Raw genomic sequence first — 19,006 nt, 5'->3', positions numbered from 1 at the left:
TCAGGTATCAACCTCACACCATATATAAAACTTAAATAAAGTGCAAAGATCCAAATGTATGCGTTAAAATAATAAAATTCTTGAAGCAAAACGGTATAAGTCTGCATGACCTTATGTTAGGCAATAATTTGTTAGATATGATAGCTAAAATCACAAGCAATCAAAGGAAAAAATAAACTATTTTTCATCAAAATGAAAAACTTTTGTTCACAAGAGGACACTTTCAAAACAATGAAGACAGTCCATAGGTGGGAAAATATTTACAAATCATAATATATTTAGTATGAATTTAGTATATGAAATACTTGTACAACACATAAGTAAACAATAAGACAAATAATTAAAAATGAGAAAAGAATTTGAATAAATATTTCTCCAAAGAAAATATATAAATAGCCAGTAAGAACAGGTAAAGTTACTCGGCATCATCAGTCACCAGGGAAACACAACTGAACCCATGAGCTACAACTTCACATGTAGCTGAATTACCATAATAAAAAAGACAAAGGTGTTGGCAAGAGTGTGGAGAAATACAATCCTCATAATTGTTGGTGGGAATGTAAAATGGTGCAGCCATTTTGGAAGTTTGTTAATTCCTCAAAAAGTTAAAGTTACCATATGACCCAGCAATTCCACTCCTTGGTATATGCCCAAGAGAACTGAAAACTCATGTCCATGCAAAACCTTACAGACAAATGTTCGTAGCAGTATTTTCATAATACCAAAAAGTGGATACAACTCAATGTTCACTAAATGATGAACAGATAACAAACTGTGGTATATTCATACAATGGGATATTATTTGACCATAAAAAGGAATGAAGCACTAATATATAGCATAAATAAACCCTGAAAACATGTTACATGAAGAAACCAGAGAGGCAAGGCCACATAATACATGATCCCTCTTATATGAAATATCCAGAATAGGTAAATGGATACAGGCAGAAAGTAGGTTATTTGTTGCTAAACCTAGGAGAAAGAAAAAATGGGTTATGACTCCTAACGAATATGGAATTTCGGAGCAGTAAGGAAAATATTTTGGTATTGTGGTGAGAGATGCACAACCTTGTAAATATACACTGAACTGTACAATTTAAAACTGAATATTTTAGTATGTGATTTATATCTCAAAAGATAAAAATCTAAAAGGCAAAGCTTTATAGTTTTCTCTACCTGTAAATAATTGCTTTGTAACATGCAGTAAATTGAGATTTTTACCAATACATAATCTGAATCATGTTGACTGTAGAGTGGTAGTGATTTATTGCTGGGACATTTGTAGGGGGCTGAAACTGATCACATATAGTTTAGTTTTTCCTAAACGCCAGTTTATTATTTCTAATCAGCTAAAATATTTAAAATATAATTAAGACTTAGCAAATGCTACTCCAAATATTTTAATTAAGAAAAGACTAGCATTTGGAATGAGTTTCTAGAGGTCATAGAGGTTAAGGCAAAAACAGACCAGCCTTGATGTCAGAAAATCTGGGTATAGGTTGTCAAGGGCAAAACTTCTGACTTGTAACGACCTCATTGATAAAGCAAGGCTAATATCTGCTTTCACTTATTTTATGCAGATGCTATAATATTAAACAATATATTACATATTAGAGAAATTTATAAATTATACACACATGCTTAGGCCTGCCCTATGTCATTAAGCTCATGAAATGTTCACTATTTTAAAGCTTTTTGAACAAATATGTTTTAAGAATCTATTTCTACCTTAAAGGCTGTACTAAGAGTTTCATTTACACTGATTAACACAACAGAAAATACAAACTTAGGCTGTAAGCACAAAAGTATCACACATACAAAAATTATTACACATAACTAAAAAATTAAAATAATCAAGTATATTCAGAAAAAAGGATTAGAGAGAAGAGTTGTGCCAGGAAACAATGGAAACAAGGTTGTCAAATTAAAAAATCTGAACATTTGTGATTCTACCCAGAATGAAGCAAATAGATTTTTAGGAAAGTTAAAACAAGCTACATACTATTTAATAAGAAATCCATTTGAGATTAATGCTTTGTTCCTCCATCTGCAGCAGGAAGAAGCAACAGGAGCTGTGGTTGCTACTGCCTCTGTTGCTATGTGTCTGCACACACCACTTTCTGGGTAGGTTGATCCCACCAGCTTCTTCTACTGGTCAGACTTCAAGACCAGGGACAATTTTAGAAACATAATAATGTAAACTGTCTAAAACAAAATGATACAAATAATAAAAATAAAAGAGTGGGCAAATATAAATATATTTACAGGGTGGGGTAAAAGTAGGTTCACAGTTGTTCGTATAGAAAATACTACAATAATTAACAAATAATTATACAAGAATATACTCTGTGTTTCATGTACTCACAACTGTAAACTATGAGGAGCTGTGAGAAACATCACTTCTGTGAGAGAACAACATGCTACCCATTCTCAGCTGATAAACTAAAGGGATTTTTAAACTAGAACTTAAAGGATTTGAAAAAACACAGGAAACTGAATTTAGTACCTATTATGATACAGTGAATAAACAGTGTAATATAATGAGAATATCCAGAAGTATTTATAAAAGCTGATAATTTGTTAGGCTGAAAGTTAAGTTCAACTGAAATAAATACTTCTTGATCACAATGAAACAAAATAAAAAGGAAAATAAAACCCTTAAAGCACATGAAAGCTTAAAAAGAAAAACCCGCTTCTAACTATTTTAGGTCAAAGAAAACAACAGACTACAATTCCATGCTATTAGAAAATAATGATAATTGTAACTAATCATATTCATACCTGAGGGATATACCCAAAACTATGCTGAAAGGAAAATTCATAGACATAAATGTTTGTATCTTAAATATACAAAGAATGAAAACAAAGTAATAAGCATCCCATTTAAAGAGTAATGAAAAAAAAACCCCTAAAATCAGGAAAATGAAAAAAGGCATCTAATAAATGAGAAAACAGACAAAAAATAAACTGATATATCATGTTTTACTTTCCTCTTTTTTTTTAAGATTAGTAGAAATAAACTATAGATATGTACAATTTGAAAAAATATGAGGAAAACTGAAAATACAGGGTGGGATACACTAGGTTATAGTTGTTCGTATGGAAAATATCGTAATAAATAATAAACTGTGTGTCATGTACTCACAACTGTAAACCTACTTTTGCCCCACCCTGTATATAAGACTAGAAATATGACAAAGATTTTAACAGATACAGAAGGCATTCAGTTTATGAGAAACCAATATATGTAATGCTATGCTAATATATTTAGAAATCTAAATGAATTCCAGGAAGAACAAATTACCAAAATTGACTAATGAAGTAAAAACCTAACTAGAAGAATACAACCAAAGCTGTCAAAGAATCACCTTCAACAAAGACTCCAGGCCTAGAGGGTTTTACAGCTGAATTCTTTAAAACTTTCAAGAACAAGTAAGTCCCATGCTACATAAACTGTCTAGAGCACAGAAAATTAGGGAAAGAGTTCCAATTCCTTTATGAAGCTGACCCAACCCTATTATCAAAATCTGACAAAGCACAAAAAAAGAAAATTACAGACCAAATTCCCTTATGGATATAGATACAAAGGTCCTAAATAGTATACTTGAAAATAGAAACTTAACAGTATACTAAGAGATTATGGAGCTTGACATGAAGAGGACATTCATTCTAGTGAATAAAAAGATTCACGTTGGATACTATGTATTAACATATCATATCACTAGGTCAAAGAAGAAGCACTGTATAATCTCAATAGATGCCCAAAAAGCATTTGATGAATTTCAATATAAATTTCTCATTGAACAGCAAATTGAAGTCTTAGTCAATTAAAAATGATATACTTTTTTCCTCTTTTTTTTAATTTAATGTTTTCAAAAGTTTTTTCAATTACAGGTGACATTCAATATTTGTTTCAGGTGTACAGCATAGTGGTTTGACATTTATATAATTTAAAAAGTGATACCTTGGTAAGTCCTTAGTACCCACCTGATACGATATATAATCATTAGAATACTACTGACTATATTCCCTATACTGTACTTTACAGCTCTGTAACCTAGTGTAATTGCCAATTTGTACTTCTTTTTATTAATCAATTATTTTTTGTTAAAATACATTTGTCTCTGCCTTCCCAGCCCCACTTTCCCCCGCCCCCTCCCCCAACTCCCTCAGTCCTTCCCCTCTTTGGATTTGTCCATGAGTCCTTGATATCCGTTCCTTGACTTGACACTTGCCTTCCCTTTCCCCGCCCCCCAACCCTCCTTCCCTCTTGACTCTGTTGGTTTCCTTTTCTTTCAATGTTGCTGGTCATATTTTCCTTGCATCTTTGTTTTGCTGTTTAGGTTCCTTATAGGTGAGATCATATGGTATTTGTATTTTGCCCTCTGGCTTATTTCACTCAGCATAATGCTCTCTAGTTCTGTCCATGCTGTTGCGAAGTGTAGGAGTTCATTTTTCTTTCTGCTGCATAGTATTCCATTGTGCAAATGGAAGTATATACTGTGTTCATGAATTGGAAGAATTAATATCATCAAAATGTCCATACTGCCCAAAGTAATTTATAGATTCAACACAATCCCTATTAAAATACCAATGATGTATTTCACAGATATAGAACAGAAATTTCAAAAATTTAATATGGAACCATAAACGACCCCGAATAGCCGTAGCAATTTTGAGAAAGAAAAACAAAGTAGGAGGGATCACAATACTGGTCATCAACTATATTACAAAGCCACAATAATCAAAACAATCTGGTACTGGCACAAGAACAGACCCATAGACCAGTGGAACAGAATAGAAAGCCCAGAAATAAGCCCAGGTCTACACGGTCAATTAATATTTGACAAAGGGGGCAGAAGTATAAAGTGCAGTAAAAATAGCCTCTTCAACAAATGGTGTTGGGAGAGCTGGACAGCTACATGCAAAAAACTGAAATTTGATCATCAGCTGACACCATAAACAAAAATAAACTCAAGATGGATAAAAGATTTAAATATAAGTTGCAACACCATAAAAGTCCTAGAGGAGAACACGGGCAGGAAACTCTCCGATATCCCACACAGCAATATTTTCACAGATATGTCCCCTAAAGCAAGGGACACAAAGGAAAGAGTAAACAAGTGGGACCACATCAAAATAAGAAGCTTTTGCATGGTTAAAGAAAACATCAGCAAAATGAAAAGGGAGCCAACCGTATGGGAAAATATATTTGCTAATGATGTATTGGATAAAGGTTTGATTTCCAAAATGTATAGAGAACTCACGCGACTCTACTCCAATAAGACAAACGATCCAATCAAAAAATGGGCAAAGACACTTTTCCAAGGAAGAGATACAGAGGGCCCAGAGGCATTTGAAAGGATGCTCAGCATGACTAGCCATCAGAGAAATGCAGATCAAAACCACCATGAGGTACCACCTCATACAAGTCAGAATGGCCATCATAAACAGATCAACAAACAACAGGTGCTGGTGAGGCTGTGGAGAAAAGGGAACCCTAGTCCACTGTTGGTGGGAATGCAGACTGGTGCAGCCATTGTGGAAAGCAGTGTGGAATTTCCTCAAAAAGCTGAAAATGGAATTGCCTTTTGATCCAGTGATTCCCCTGCTGGGATTATACCCTAAGAACCCCAAAATGCCAATTCAAAAGAACCTATGCACCCCAATGTTCATAGCAGCACAATTTACAATAGCCACGTGTTGGAAGCAACCTAAACTATTATGTAACTCTTATCAGTAGATAACTCTTATCTTATGTAAGCCCATCAGTAGATGGTTGGATTAAAAATTATATACTCTTAACACCAGGAATTGTAAGAGGAAATGATGCAAATATTGCTATTATTTAAAAGCAGAAGGAAGAGCTATTAAATGTAATAAAGAGTATGAGGAAGATATGCAGGATTCAATGCTGCCCAGAAGAGTCAAAAGAACTAAAAATATTAGAATTAAGCAAAGGTCAGAAGATATAAAATTTTAACGTAAGTAACGGAAATCTATAGATGTCCTATAAACCAAAACAAATCAACAGAAAAATTATTTTTCATAATATAAAAACAAAAGTAAAAATTAACAAGGAATATATTTAACAAGAAAAATAAGTGAACTTAATTGAAGGAAAAAGAAAGAACTAAAACTAAAGGGCACAAGAAAGATGTAAATCAAGAAATACACTCCTAACTCTGAAGTTAATTTTTCTAAAATAAATTTTTTCACATCAAAATTCCTTTGAGGTTTCCTTTTTAAAGTAAAAAAAAAAAATTTATTTTAAACTTCATATGAAAAAATTGGTATAAAAACTTTTTTCTTAAAAAAAGAAAAAACTGGTGTAAAAACCAAGAAAATTTTTGAAAAAGAAGGATAATAAGGAAGATTGATCCTACCAGCTTCTTAAATATTTAATAACTAAAACACTTAAAAATGGTATGGTACTGAAATAAGAATGAAAAATTCAAAGGGAGAAAATTCAGTCCAGGAGGCTGTAGTAAGATAAGAGTTACATAATAGTTTAGTGTTAAAAGAAAAAAATTACTTAGCCCAGGCTGGTGTGGCTCGCTTGGCTGGAGCATAATCCCGTAAACCTAAGGGTCATGGGCTTGATTCACAGTCAGGGCACATGCCTATGATGCGGGTTTGGTCCCCATTCGGGGTGAGTGTGAGAGGCAACCAATCCATGTTTCTCTCTCACATAGATGTTTCTCTCTCCTTCTCTCTCCCCCTCCCTTTCTCTCTCTCTGAAATCAATAAACATGTCCTTGGGTGAGGGAAAAATAATAATAACAAAATAAATACCAGATGGAATAAAGGGATATATATGCGAAAAATGAAATAAATACCTAGGAAAAATACACATTGAATATTGGCTACTAGTGGATGGGGGAAGTTCTTTCTAAGCATAACAATGAATGTTACAAGCTGCAAAAAGGAGACAAATTAGACTACTTAGAAAAACTAAAATTAAGTAATAAACAGCAATCTTAAAAATTGTTATATTTTAGTAGTTAATATTAAGGTTCATAAACTAGCAATTCCAATTCTGATAATCTATATTAAATTATATGGTCAAGAGTGTTCGCTGCAATGTTGTTTGCCACTGTCCCCCTGGTTCACAAATTGCGTAAACAATGGGAAAATTTGGTTAAACAATAACAAGAATATAAACATAAAAAAGGCATTAGGAAAAAAAAACCCCTAAAATGGTTATTTTTAGGTGGTGAGATTACTGATGTTAGTTTTCTTTTTTATACATTTATAACTATCTGTCAAAACTTTCATGATAAATACATATTACTTTTATAAATAGAAAATATAAACTCATTAATAATCATTTTCATAAACACATGTGATGATCAGAATTTGAAGTTTCAACAAATATAAAAAGTTCACAATCATTTGTAAATTAAACTGTCTCTGCATGCTAAAAGCCCCTTGAAGGCTTTCTGGTTCTTTTAATATCTTAATTTAGCATGACAATACAGTTAAAAGAAGCCAAATGTCTTAGATTACATCTTTAATTTTTTTCTCAAAGGGATTTTTAACGACTATTAAAAGACTGACTTTTACACAAACATATCTAAACATCACTAAAATGAATTATACAAGAGTCCATATGCAATTGGAATAGCTTAAAATAAAGGTATTATTTCTTATTAATATCTTTCCAGTGAATATTCAGAAAAAAAATCTGTTTAAGATAGGTCATTTTATGTATGGTAAGTTATTATTCAGGAAAACTGATTAAGGCCCTGAAATAGGAAGATGACTAGCCTAAAAGGCCTTCAGGAAGGAACAAAATTTGCCTTAAAATTTTTACAGATAGAAAGTGTTATTTTGTATCTAACTGAAATCTCTCCTGTGATTTCAGTTTTCTTCTTTTTAAAAAAGATATAGCTATACTCTATTTTGCTTTCTTTAGACAATGTCATTTTAAAAATTTCAACTAGTTATTTCCTAATACTTCCTGCCCACCTGTAGTCTACTTTTCATACCTCTCAAGTTATTTAAATGCACATGGCAAATTATGATTTCAGGCAATGTGTAATCAAATGAGAGAAGAGCCTGGAGCTCTCACATGCTGTAATTCTGTAGAAATACAAACATATTTTCTTTTTAGCACCTGTCGTGCTGTCAATACGTGTTAATGTGTCTTTTATAACATAAATTATTTGTATGCATGTACATAAATTATATATAAACAAATTTATACTTTGAGCAGCTCATTTATTCACATTATGGGGAAGTACTAGCCAACGTAACTTCTAACAACTTGCCTAACCTTTTCTACCCACTCAGTCTGATATTATTCGAATTTAACAAGTTTGCTTTCTTACCTATTATGAATCAGTCATGGAATCTCAGTTCTAGGCTTACATCCACCCCTAACCAACTTTGTGATACTGGAAGAGTCACCTAGCTTCTCCGGGCTTTAACGTTTTCCTCTGCACGAAGGGGACAGGAGGGTACTACAAGACTTAGGGAGTCTTTTACAACACTAATTTTATCATCAACGTCAGGGATCAGATTTCATTCTAATTAATCTTAATATTAAGTTACTGACTACTATGTGAAAACACTGTGGGGAAACAACAATAAATAAAGTATGTTCTTAATGAAATATTTGTTGAACTAAAATACCCAGACTCAGGTATCGTACTAGCGTGTGTATGTGTGCGCGCGCATATGCGCATCTGTATCTCCATAGAATAATACACATATTATATATGGATTATAAGGACAGGCATAATCATTAATATAATTCTTTCAAATTTCATGGACAGAACTGACATTTCTTTCCTTGTCACATTATCAAGAATTTCCCTTACCTACTACTTCCTTTTTAAACTCTAGTCTAACTCACTCTTTGCTTTGTTGCTCTCTACTGAACTGTAAATTATTGACTCAAAATTGGAGCACCTATTCCACATACCTATTAAGATATTATTTTTGTTCTGTTTTGTTTAGGAAAACCCTTTAACTTTTCTTAGTGAAAAAAATTATAAGGATATGTGAATCTTAGAAAATGATTTACTAGAAAAATATTATAGAAAAATGTAATCGTGCCTTGCAAAGGCAGAAATCCTTAAGGAACATAGGACTGCACTAAGAAATCAAGGTCACACTTCCACAAACTAGTTACAAAGTGTTGTGCAGTAGGACAACCCTTCAAAAATACGTAAAATATCCAAAATTCCCTTACCAGTTCATTATGGTAATGTCATCCATTTATTTGTCCAATTTGCCTTTTGGGAAACTAGCAAGACGTTTTTGGATAAATAGTTCTTCAACATTTTCCTACTTCAGACAACCTTTAGAATTTTAGAGCTAAAAGAAACGCTTACCTCTCAAATTGCCTCATTTTATAGATAATGCAACTGACAAAAAGAGTGGTTAAAATATTTAACAAGTTTAATGACAGAATCTATTTTCTTGAACCTCAAACCAGGGTTTCAGCATACCACACATTTGCCTAATATGAATTAGCTTTTAGTGAATACAAATATACTTCTTTGTAGTGTCATAGAGTTATTTTTATTTAACCTGAAGTTAGCGAAGAATTCAATGTATATGAGTATTTATTCATTTTCCTGTCAAGGGCAGAAGCTGTATCTTATGCATTGTGTCCTCAGAACTTATTACAGGGTCTGGTACATAGCAGGGCGTGGCAGGTATTCAACGGAATGTTGTGGGTTGAGAGAAAGAACTTTATAGACTTGGATCACATGCACTCTTAGCTTTTAATTTTCCTAAAGAGGAAAAAAAACATCTAAAGCTCTTTAGTTTCACATTCAACCCTTGATCATTTCAGATATTTTTCTCTAGCCTTTCTCTAGCTCCGCTATGTTTTTTAAGGTGAGGGAATCAAAATTTTGAACGAGGATAGAAAGCTTTCTTTCTAGATACCAATAATCTCCTTAAAAGTATAGTTCCTTTGCATCATCTTACACTGGTTAACAGCAGCACTTAGTTGACACTTTTCTTACAAACTGTATAAGTATTACAACACATTAATGCTTGCTGCTGCTCTGACATTTCAATACCCAGAAAATTTTGGTTTTATTTACTCTGCCTGAATAAATCTCCTTTTCCAAATAAATTATAAAAATGTTAAACAAGATTAGATTTAGCATCTATTAACTTTATCCAAAAAGGTCTATTAGTCTCTATACTTTTGCTTCCTGTGTTTAAATAAATTATCTATATAATCGACATTATATTTGAGTGTCTAATATGTAAAAGCCACACAACACTCCAGAAACCTATTGTTTTATTTGGTTGATATAGAGAAGGATTTTAAAAGGTCTGGATGCATGAAAAGGCCTTTAAAAAGTCTTAAGTTAGAAAACAGCTTTTCCCTATGTACTGACTGACTTACTGCCTTACACTTTCCTTCTGCCCCTAGGCCTCCCTTCCCGTTTATTCAGCAATCCTATCCCACCGTCCCTCTGCCTCCTGTCATCCCGACGGACGCGAGAGTAATCCTTTTATTTAGTGATCCTGTCCTTTGTTTCATATGCTACTAGAGAAATTAAAAAAAAAATTTATTGTTCTGTTACAGCTGTCCCCATTACAGACAGAAAGAAGAGATTTCTAAGTTAAACTCATGTATCACTGTGGTTTTTACCAGTGATCAATCACTGGAGCCAAGTATAGTACTTGAGCTCTTTAATACATTAGCATGCCTGACATATATATATAATACTTACTTGTACTCATCATAGACTTCCTGTTTGGGCAGTGAAGTCTCAGGATGTTCCTCTAGAGTATTCCGAATCCAGAAAAAGGCATGCTTTTGTTGTGCCCGACTAGATGACATGGCATTCTGATCACTAATTATAAAACAAAAACATGTTTTAGGCTAACTAAACAGCAATTCATTGACAATTTTTGAGCCAGGTCTAAATGTTCCACTAAATAATTATGTGTAAACACATTATAAATGGCCAAACCAAACTCAAGACAAACAGGCGATGCCCAGTTTTCTATATGTAAGTCATTTACCTGTGGATGTGGGTCATTTTCTACAGCTTGTGCCTGCTCAAGTTAATACCCTAACCCAGCTCTCCCCACCATCTCTAGATGGAACAGTGACAACACGAGACATTTGTTTTGGCTAAAATGATCTTTAGTTGGGTATTTGCTCACTTACTTGCTGGTTCATTTGTCTAAACTTACCAAATAAACTTTAAAAATAAAAGTTATGGAAGCAACTGTTTATTTTTTATTTGCTTAGCATTCTCAAGTAACTACCTAAAATTGCCAGACAGAATAGAATATTTTTTGTATAAATTATGTGAATGAAATTAATCCTGAGAAATTCTTAAAAGGGTAGAGAAACTTTAAGAACATAATGCATGAAACAGCAACATGTCTCTAAAGTTTCTGGATAAGGCAGTATTTTTAATAATGAAATATAATACCCACAAGCACTTAAAACATCTTAAATTTACCAGAAATTCATGCTTCATACACACAACGCACTTTTTTCTTTTTAATAGTCTGTGATATGCTCACCTGGCAGTACCTAAAAAACTCTTGCAGTTAATTTATTGCTCACAATACTTATGTACTTATTCTTTGGTTTTACTGCATAAATATATTAATCTGTTTATAAAACATAACCCACATTGCATTTCACAGCATTTACCCAGATGTACAAATGAATTAGCAAAAACTGTAACTAAACACTTAATCGAAAATGATCTACTGTTTTGCCATCCTGTTTTCTGATGGTTTTAGGAAGAGTGTTAAAAATAACAACCAAAAACACATGCCACACTTTACATCCTAGGGGTCTCCTATGACCACTGTAATTAAGGCAGAGACAAGCAGTGACATACCTTTTCTCTCCATTGCTGAGACCAGAAGGCAGCTGAAGGTAGAGGTAGAGTTTCTCTAGGTCTGTAAACTTCTCAACTTCTTGCTGGTTACAAAGGATTAAAAACAAAGATCATTTTAAAAACACTGTTTCTCTCCTAAAATTTACTAAAACCTCTGTAAAAAAAAAAAAAATACTGTCTAAATTTAAGCCAGATTAAATGAATCACCTGCCAAAGAAAACAAAATCCAGGCTTTTTTTTCCTCATCATTAAAATAATACAGATAGGCTGTTTGATAAATTTATTGCATGTGAAAAAATTAAGAAAAAAAATATAATTGTCCTATGAATCCTTATATTCTAGATCTAAATAAAATCATAGATCAATGCTTAGATAGAAGGTTACCACTTTTAATCACATATGAAGAATGAGGGTTCTACAGTATTACCAGAAAAGTACTAGACTGAAAGTCAAGAGAATATTTATTATTCGTTAGTCCTAGCCCTCTCATTTAACTGGCTATGCGATTTTGGTGCTCTAGTAAATTTTCCTTAGAATTATGAAATGGATAAGATGATTTCTAGGATCCTTTCCTAATTCTCAAAAATCCAGAACATGTAACTAAATGATGTTGTCAACCTGTGGATGGAAACTGAGATTTAAAAATACTGAAGTAAAACCAACAGCTAGCCCTTTCTGTACTATGCAGATGTAACTTACTCTTTGACTTACAAAAGGAGCTGCTATTTGGAGAACTGACTTGTGTGATTTTCTATTACTATTGTTCTGCAACTATGTCATTTTGTCTAAAAATGTACCCTGTAAAATAATTTCTGATACAGCTAGGACTGTATAGATTTCTTTCCTAGCTGAGTTTGCCTCAGAATAGTTTCAAATGTGCCACAAACCCTATTACAATAAAAATATCATTGTAAAATTCTGGTAGCCAAATTAATTGCATTGTAACTGAAAATGTGAACACATTATTCGAATACCTGGGTGGCAGAATTTATTCTCACATAACAAAGCGCAGCTTAAACATAGATCCTAATGCTTAAATAGCTTAAAATGATATAACTTAGCCTATTCTTATTCTCATCGGAATTCACCCACAAAACAGCTTCATTTTAGAATTTGTCCACAGAGTGATTTAATCGATCAATTACATGTAAATACAATGACTCCTAAACTCATACTTTTTCCATTACTCTGTCTGTGGGGCATTTTCCAATTAGCTCTCACTCTCATACCTAAATAGATTTACTAGTGCTTTCTTTGTAACTTTTCCCTTAAAAAAGGAACACACACACACACACACACACACGCGCGCGCGCGCACCCCCATTTCTCAACTGTTATTTACACTCCCCCCAAATTTCTCAACTGTTCCTTAACACCTCAAAACAAAAAAACAAGAACAAAAAAACCCCCTCACCTGAAGACATGCTTACTGATTTTGGAGAGAGAAGAGGGGAGGGAAGGAGAGGGTGACTTTTTACCTGTGCCCTGACTGGGGACTGAACTGGCAACCAAGCATATGCCCTGACCAGGAATTGAATCCGCAACCTTTCGGTTTATGAGATGCTCCAACCCACTGAGCCACACCAGCCATGACAACACCTTCTTTACTCCAGTTTCCCAGTGTTCAGTTTTGGAGTCTGTTTAATTTTGTTCCTCTTTGTGCACTCCACTTTAATCCTTTATTCATCCCCCTTAACTCATTTCCCCATATTCTCCCAGCACTTTATTTTCCCAACTACTGTATTAGTCTAGGTCTTTAGCTGTCTTTAACAATGAAGGGAAATAAATAAACAAACTTTATTTGTTTATTTATTCTGTCATGTTCCACAAGTGATTTATTAACTATAAAAATATTGCATATCAAAACATATACAAAGGCTGGAAATAAATAGATGAACAATACAATTTTCCTTGCCTTTAAGGAACTTACAATGATTCTCAAATTATTAAAATGTCTAACTAGCTGGTTTCCCTGCCACCAACCTCTCCCCACTTTAATCTGTCTTAAACATAGTTCCTAAGATACTTTTTACTGAATGTTATTAACATCATCCACTAATGCCTATCATGTTAAATCCATAGTAGGTTACAAAAACAAAAACCAAAAAAAAAAAAAACCAAACAAAAAACAACCTTGGATCATTCTGGGAAGAGTCTGAGAAAAATATAATATAAAACATCATTTCTGAATAAAGAAAATGTGGTATATAACAATGAAATATCATTCAGCCATAAAAAAGAATGTAATCTTGGCATGTGACAGCATGGGTGGACCTTGGGGGAATTATCCTAAATGAAATAAATCAGACAAATAGATAAATATTGGGTATTTTTAAATCCTCACTGGAGGACATTTTTTTTCACTGCTTTTAGAAACAGAAACATTGATGTGGGAGAGACCTACTGAACATGCCCAGACCACGAAGGTATATGTCAGGACCACAGATGAATTTGCAACCTAGATATACACCCTGACCAGGATTCGAACCCACAATGTTTTGGTTCCTGGACAATGCCCCAACCAACTGAGCCACATTGGCCAGAGCTTGGGTTAGATGTTTTAAGTGGAATTTAAATAACAACAACCAATCAAAGAAAACAAACAACCCCTTCCTCCCTCCCACACATACAATAAGCTACATGGATATGGAAAACAGATTGATGGTAGCCTGAGGTGAGGGTGGAGAAATGAGTGAATGGTATCAAAAGACACAAATTTGCAGTTATAAAATGAGTAAGTCATGGGGATGTAACGTACAGCATGATGACTATAATTAGTAATACTGTATTGCATATTTGAAAGAAGCTAGGAGAGTATCTCATCACAAGAAAACAATTTTATTTGTAGCTATGTACTGTGATGGGTGTCAACTGGAGTTACTGTGGTGATCATTTTGCACTATATACAAATACTGAATCATGTTGTGCACCTGAAACTGATATAATTTCATGCCAATTATTATTCGGTTTTAAAAAATCAAAGAAACATTTTTCGATAACTAAAAATTAAAAAAAAACTTCACTGTTGGCAAAACCTTGGATTCTACAGTTTTCAAATTTTACATATGCTAGAGAAAAGAAGAGAGAAGAAATTCCAGAAGAAATCCAGAAGATAATACAAAATAGGTAATAGTGCCAAACAGATGACTTTAAAAATGTCAGAAAAACAGTTTTGAAAAAGATCAAATTGTCCTGTTTTGTTTGTTTCTATCTTTCAAACAATGAAAACTTACTACAGTCAATGACTAATTCATTTGTTATATGGAACTCAACACACAGAAGAAAAAAGTTGGGGAGTTTACTAATACTGACAATATCAAAATTCTATGAAGCAAATGTGAACAAAATGACCCGAGTGTGTGTGATGGCATTCTAGCCCAGCAAGGCAGCGTTCGCCATGGATATTTTTGGTTTTGGATATACTATGTCTTTTACGGTTAGCTACTGGCTTCCAAAACAACGATCAGTGGTGCAGTGTGGTAGAGTCCTTAACCTTGTTTATCAAGGCAAGAATATCAGGTGGCAAGTATGTTAAGCATCATATTATTTGATATGCTTTGTAAAGGATTTAAATATTAAGAAACGGAGTTTATTCCATGTTAAGATTCATTGGTTGTTAAAAAAATATATATTGGCTGGATTTATGAATTCAAGGACCAAGTGGCTCCCAACTTTTAGAGCATTAGGAAAAGACCAAAGCATAAACTTTTAAAAATGGTAATTTTAAATTCAGCCAAAAAAAGGAGTGAAGTGCTGATAACAGGCTGCAATGTGGATGAACCTTGAAAACATACTAAATGAAAAAGCCAGACACAAAAAGCCACATATTGTATGATTCTATTTCTAGGAAATATCCAGAATAGGCTAATCCATAGACAGATTACGGTTGCCAAGGACTGTGGGAAGGGAAGCAGGAGGACTGACTGCTTAATAGGTTTACTTTTGGGGTGAAGAGAATGTTTTGGAACTGGATAGTAAGTAGTTACATGACACTGTAAATATACTAAATATCGCTAATGGTAAATTTTGTGTGTATTTTACAATAAAATTACAATTTTTAATACAGCTCGGCATGTTTGGCACATATGACATATTTGACCTAAGACTTCTAATGACAATTACCAACATTCCTATTCATTAGACTTGAAAGTCTTCATTTGCTTGAGTTGAAGAAGTTAAGCTCTGAAAGCAAAATTACTGAAAATGGTTTCAGGTTTAAAGGGAACCTCAAATATTATCTAGTCTGTTGAATGAACTAGGGTGGTAATTTCCTACTACTGTGGTTGAAAGTCTTGCCCGAAAGCTAGTAAGGACTTCTTTCTCACACAGTTCAATTTTTACCAGATACCCAAAAGGAATCTTTGAACTTAAGTTTGATTTTTATGTCAAAGACTTTCCAGAAAACCGCTTTTGAGATTTGGGGTAAAAATCTCCATTTACTCTGAATAAGCATGCGGACCTGTGTGTCATCACTCCATTCACATAAGCAAATATTAATGAAACTGGTTTTTTTTGAACCCGTGGCTATAAAAAGAAAGTAATGCTATAGACTTAATTGTCACAAATGATCTAAATATACTTCATTCTTTCATGTCCTGAACAGGAAAGCTTGTGGCTAACAATCAGACTCAACATTTACTTATATATCATGTGATCCAGAGGATACTAAAGATGTAATACAAGATATGCAAAATCAAGTTACTTTTCGAGGTTTGAGGGGAAGTCTGGTGTTTGAATCCTCAATCCACTCAATCTCCTTTTCTTCTGAAGTTTGGGTCATGAAGAATATTCACACAAGGAACGAGCAACACAGAGCTATCTAACGCTCCCATGAGGGGCAAATAAAGTGGTAAAGAACATGGGATGCAAACAGTATTTATCAAATATCCCATCTGCTCAACTGGAATTTCTCAGCTTCCTCTGCAGTTAGCTTAGGGTCATGAACTGAGAGAAAGTGATGTATATGATTTCTCAGCTGACATAGTTAAGAATCAATGTGTCAGCTCTACCTTTCCCCCGCTTTGTGGCACCTTCAAAGTCATGTGTTTCACTTGTGAGGCTATAACATGGATGTGTCTGTCAGTGTGAGTTCCTGAGGGACTATGTGGAGCAAGGGCCTCCAATGATTTGGTACAGTACACATACTGTCAATGAAAGTAAATTTTTGTGGATAGGCAACTGGCTTTTCAGGCTTCCTTTGATATAGCAGCATAGCCTAGCCCGTCCTCATTAATATAGAAAGTTAGAGGTTTTCTCTCTTGCACTTCTGAAAGAACTAAAGATCTCTTTTATATATGCAGATAAAAATGTGGGAAGAAGAAAAGGGCTCCTCTATACTTTAAAAAGCTTTCATTTATTCATTTTTAGTATATTCACTTTATTTTGAAATTATATTAAATAAGAATATGTGATATTCATATTTATCAAAATGGGCTATGGGCTAAAAAAATTATTCAGAAGCACCAGTTTAGAATATACAGCCTTCCAGCTCTCTTCCTCTTAACTTGTACTTTAATAATAATAATAATAGGAACCTAGTTAAAAATTAAACTTTAATAACTTTTGTATACATGATCCTACAATATGCCTGTTTGTCTGTTTTGGGCCACAGCAATTACTGACAAATTTACACTCATTAAATTTGCATTTACTGATTTTTAAAATGTTTTTCATTACCAATGCTTTTGATATTTTAATACCCCACTTCAAATTTAAAATTAAAAAGTATTTCAAATAAAGTTTACAAAGTAGGTATACATGTATCACTATCCATATTTAAAGGATGCTAACTTTTTGCTACATTTGATTCAGAATTCTCTGATTTTTCAACAGATAATTATGTAACAGTGTTATATGGATTGAAACCAGTTCATTCATTTTTCTGATAATTAGTTACTATAAAAACTATTTCACATAATACAGCAATGAATCCTTATTTGTGATGACTGTGTCCCTGTTTGAGTGTTTTTTCTATGGTATATACCTAAAATGAGAAGTACTTGGTCATAAGGAAGGATGTACATTATCAATTCTGTTGGGTACTTATTTCCAAATTACTTCCCAAAACCGTTATGCCAATTATATTTCCCAACACAATGCTACAATTTCTCTATATCCTTTTGAAAATTTAAGATTTAAATTCTGGCTAAGTTCATGGATATGATTACCCAAAGTATCTCATTGTCATATTTTATATTTTCTGGTTGTTGATTAGACTATCTTTTCATATTATTTATCATTGGAGTTTACGCTAATCTAATGGTTATTCAATTTCAGCATGGATCAGAAACTCCTGGAGAGCTTCTTTAAAAGATTGTAGGACCCCACCTCCAGATTCAGTGGGTCAGGAGAGAGGCTTGAGAATTTGGATTTCTAATAAATTCCCAGTGATGCTGATACTGCTGGTCACAGGATTACATCGGACAAAACAGTTGTCAAGGAACGGCACATTTAAAAAATGGGGATACTAAAAAAAAAAAATGGTGATAGTTAAGATGCAATTTATATACTAATCCTCTGCTGGTTATAAGTGCTGCTAATATCTTCCACTAATTATAGCTAATTTTTTCATTTTGTTTTTGAGTCATGTGATGATTTAATTCCAGGCAAATAAATCAGTCTTTCCATTTATAATCTGTGCTTTTTTCATCTTGTTTTGAAATCCTTCCTTAGCCCAACATCATAAAGGTATTCCATGTTTTCTTTTTAAAGTTTTGTTTTTCACATTTAGGTCTTTAATTTCTCTGGAATTCCCTATAAGATATAAAGAAGAGGAGGACGTAATTAATAGTTTTGGCATGGTTAGCTTAATTGTCCTAGCATAATTTACTGAAAAATTCACCAGTTCCTTTCTATTTTTTCATGCCACATCTGTTATGGGATTCTTATTTATTACAGGTTAAAAACAATGGCATTTTATTTTCAGTATTTAAAAACATATTTCTCAGAATTGAAATTTAATTTAGATAAAAGTCAACGATTTATTCTTAAGAGGGTCATATAGCAAAATGTATGATTCACTGATCTTCCCTGAACTTGTGTCACAGAAACTTCCCATGTAAGAATATCACCCAGTAACTGGTTACTTATGAAGCAGCTTTGATGGAGCTTTTATAAATCTGAGATTAATGGGCATGTATCCTATTCTAATGATAAATTAATAGCTAT

General features: G+C 33.3%; 1 protein-coding gene across 4 annotated transcripts in view; it reads right to left on the bottom strand.

Annotated features, from left to right (window-relative positions):
- The window catches only part of RFX7 (regulatory factor X7), a 110,354-nt gene that overhangs the window by 24,999 nt on the left and 66,349 nt on the right, over positions 1-19,006 (bottom strand). For all 4 annotated transcript variants that reach the window (XM_054565381.1, XM_054565382.1, XM_054565383.1 and 1 more), the window contains exons 4-5: positions 11,841-11,923; positions 10,707-10,829 (exon numbers count right to left, since the gene is read on the bottom strand). In XM_054565381.1, coding sequence (XP_054421356.1) covers positions 10,707-10,829; positions 11,841-11,923 — 206 coding nt within the window. The remainder of the gene's footprint in view (positions 1-10,706; positions 10,830-11,840; positions 11,924-19,006) is intronic.

Source organism: Pteronotus mesoamericanus, unplaced genomic scaffold, assembly GCF_021234165.1.
Source record: "Pteronotus mesoamericanus isolate MK-2021 breed Mesoamerican mustached bat unplaced genomic scaffold, CSHL_Meso_final contig_164, whole genome shotgun sequence".
Lineage (NCBI taxonomy): Eukaryota > Metazoa > Chordata > Mammalia > Chiroptera > Mormoopidae > Pteronotus > Pteronotus mesoamericanus.
This window is presented reverse-complemented; position numbering and strand designations above follow the sequence as displayed.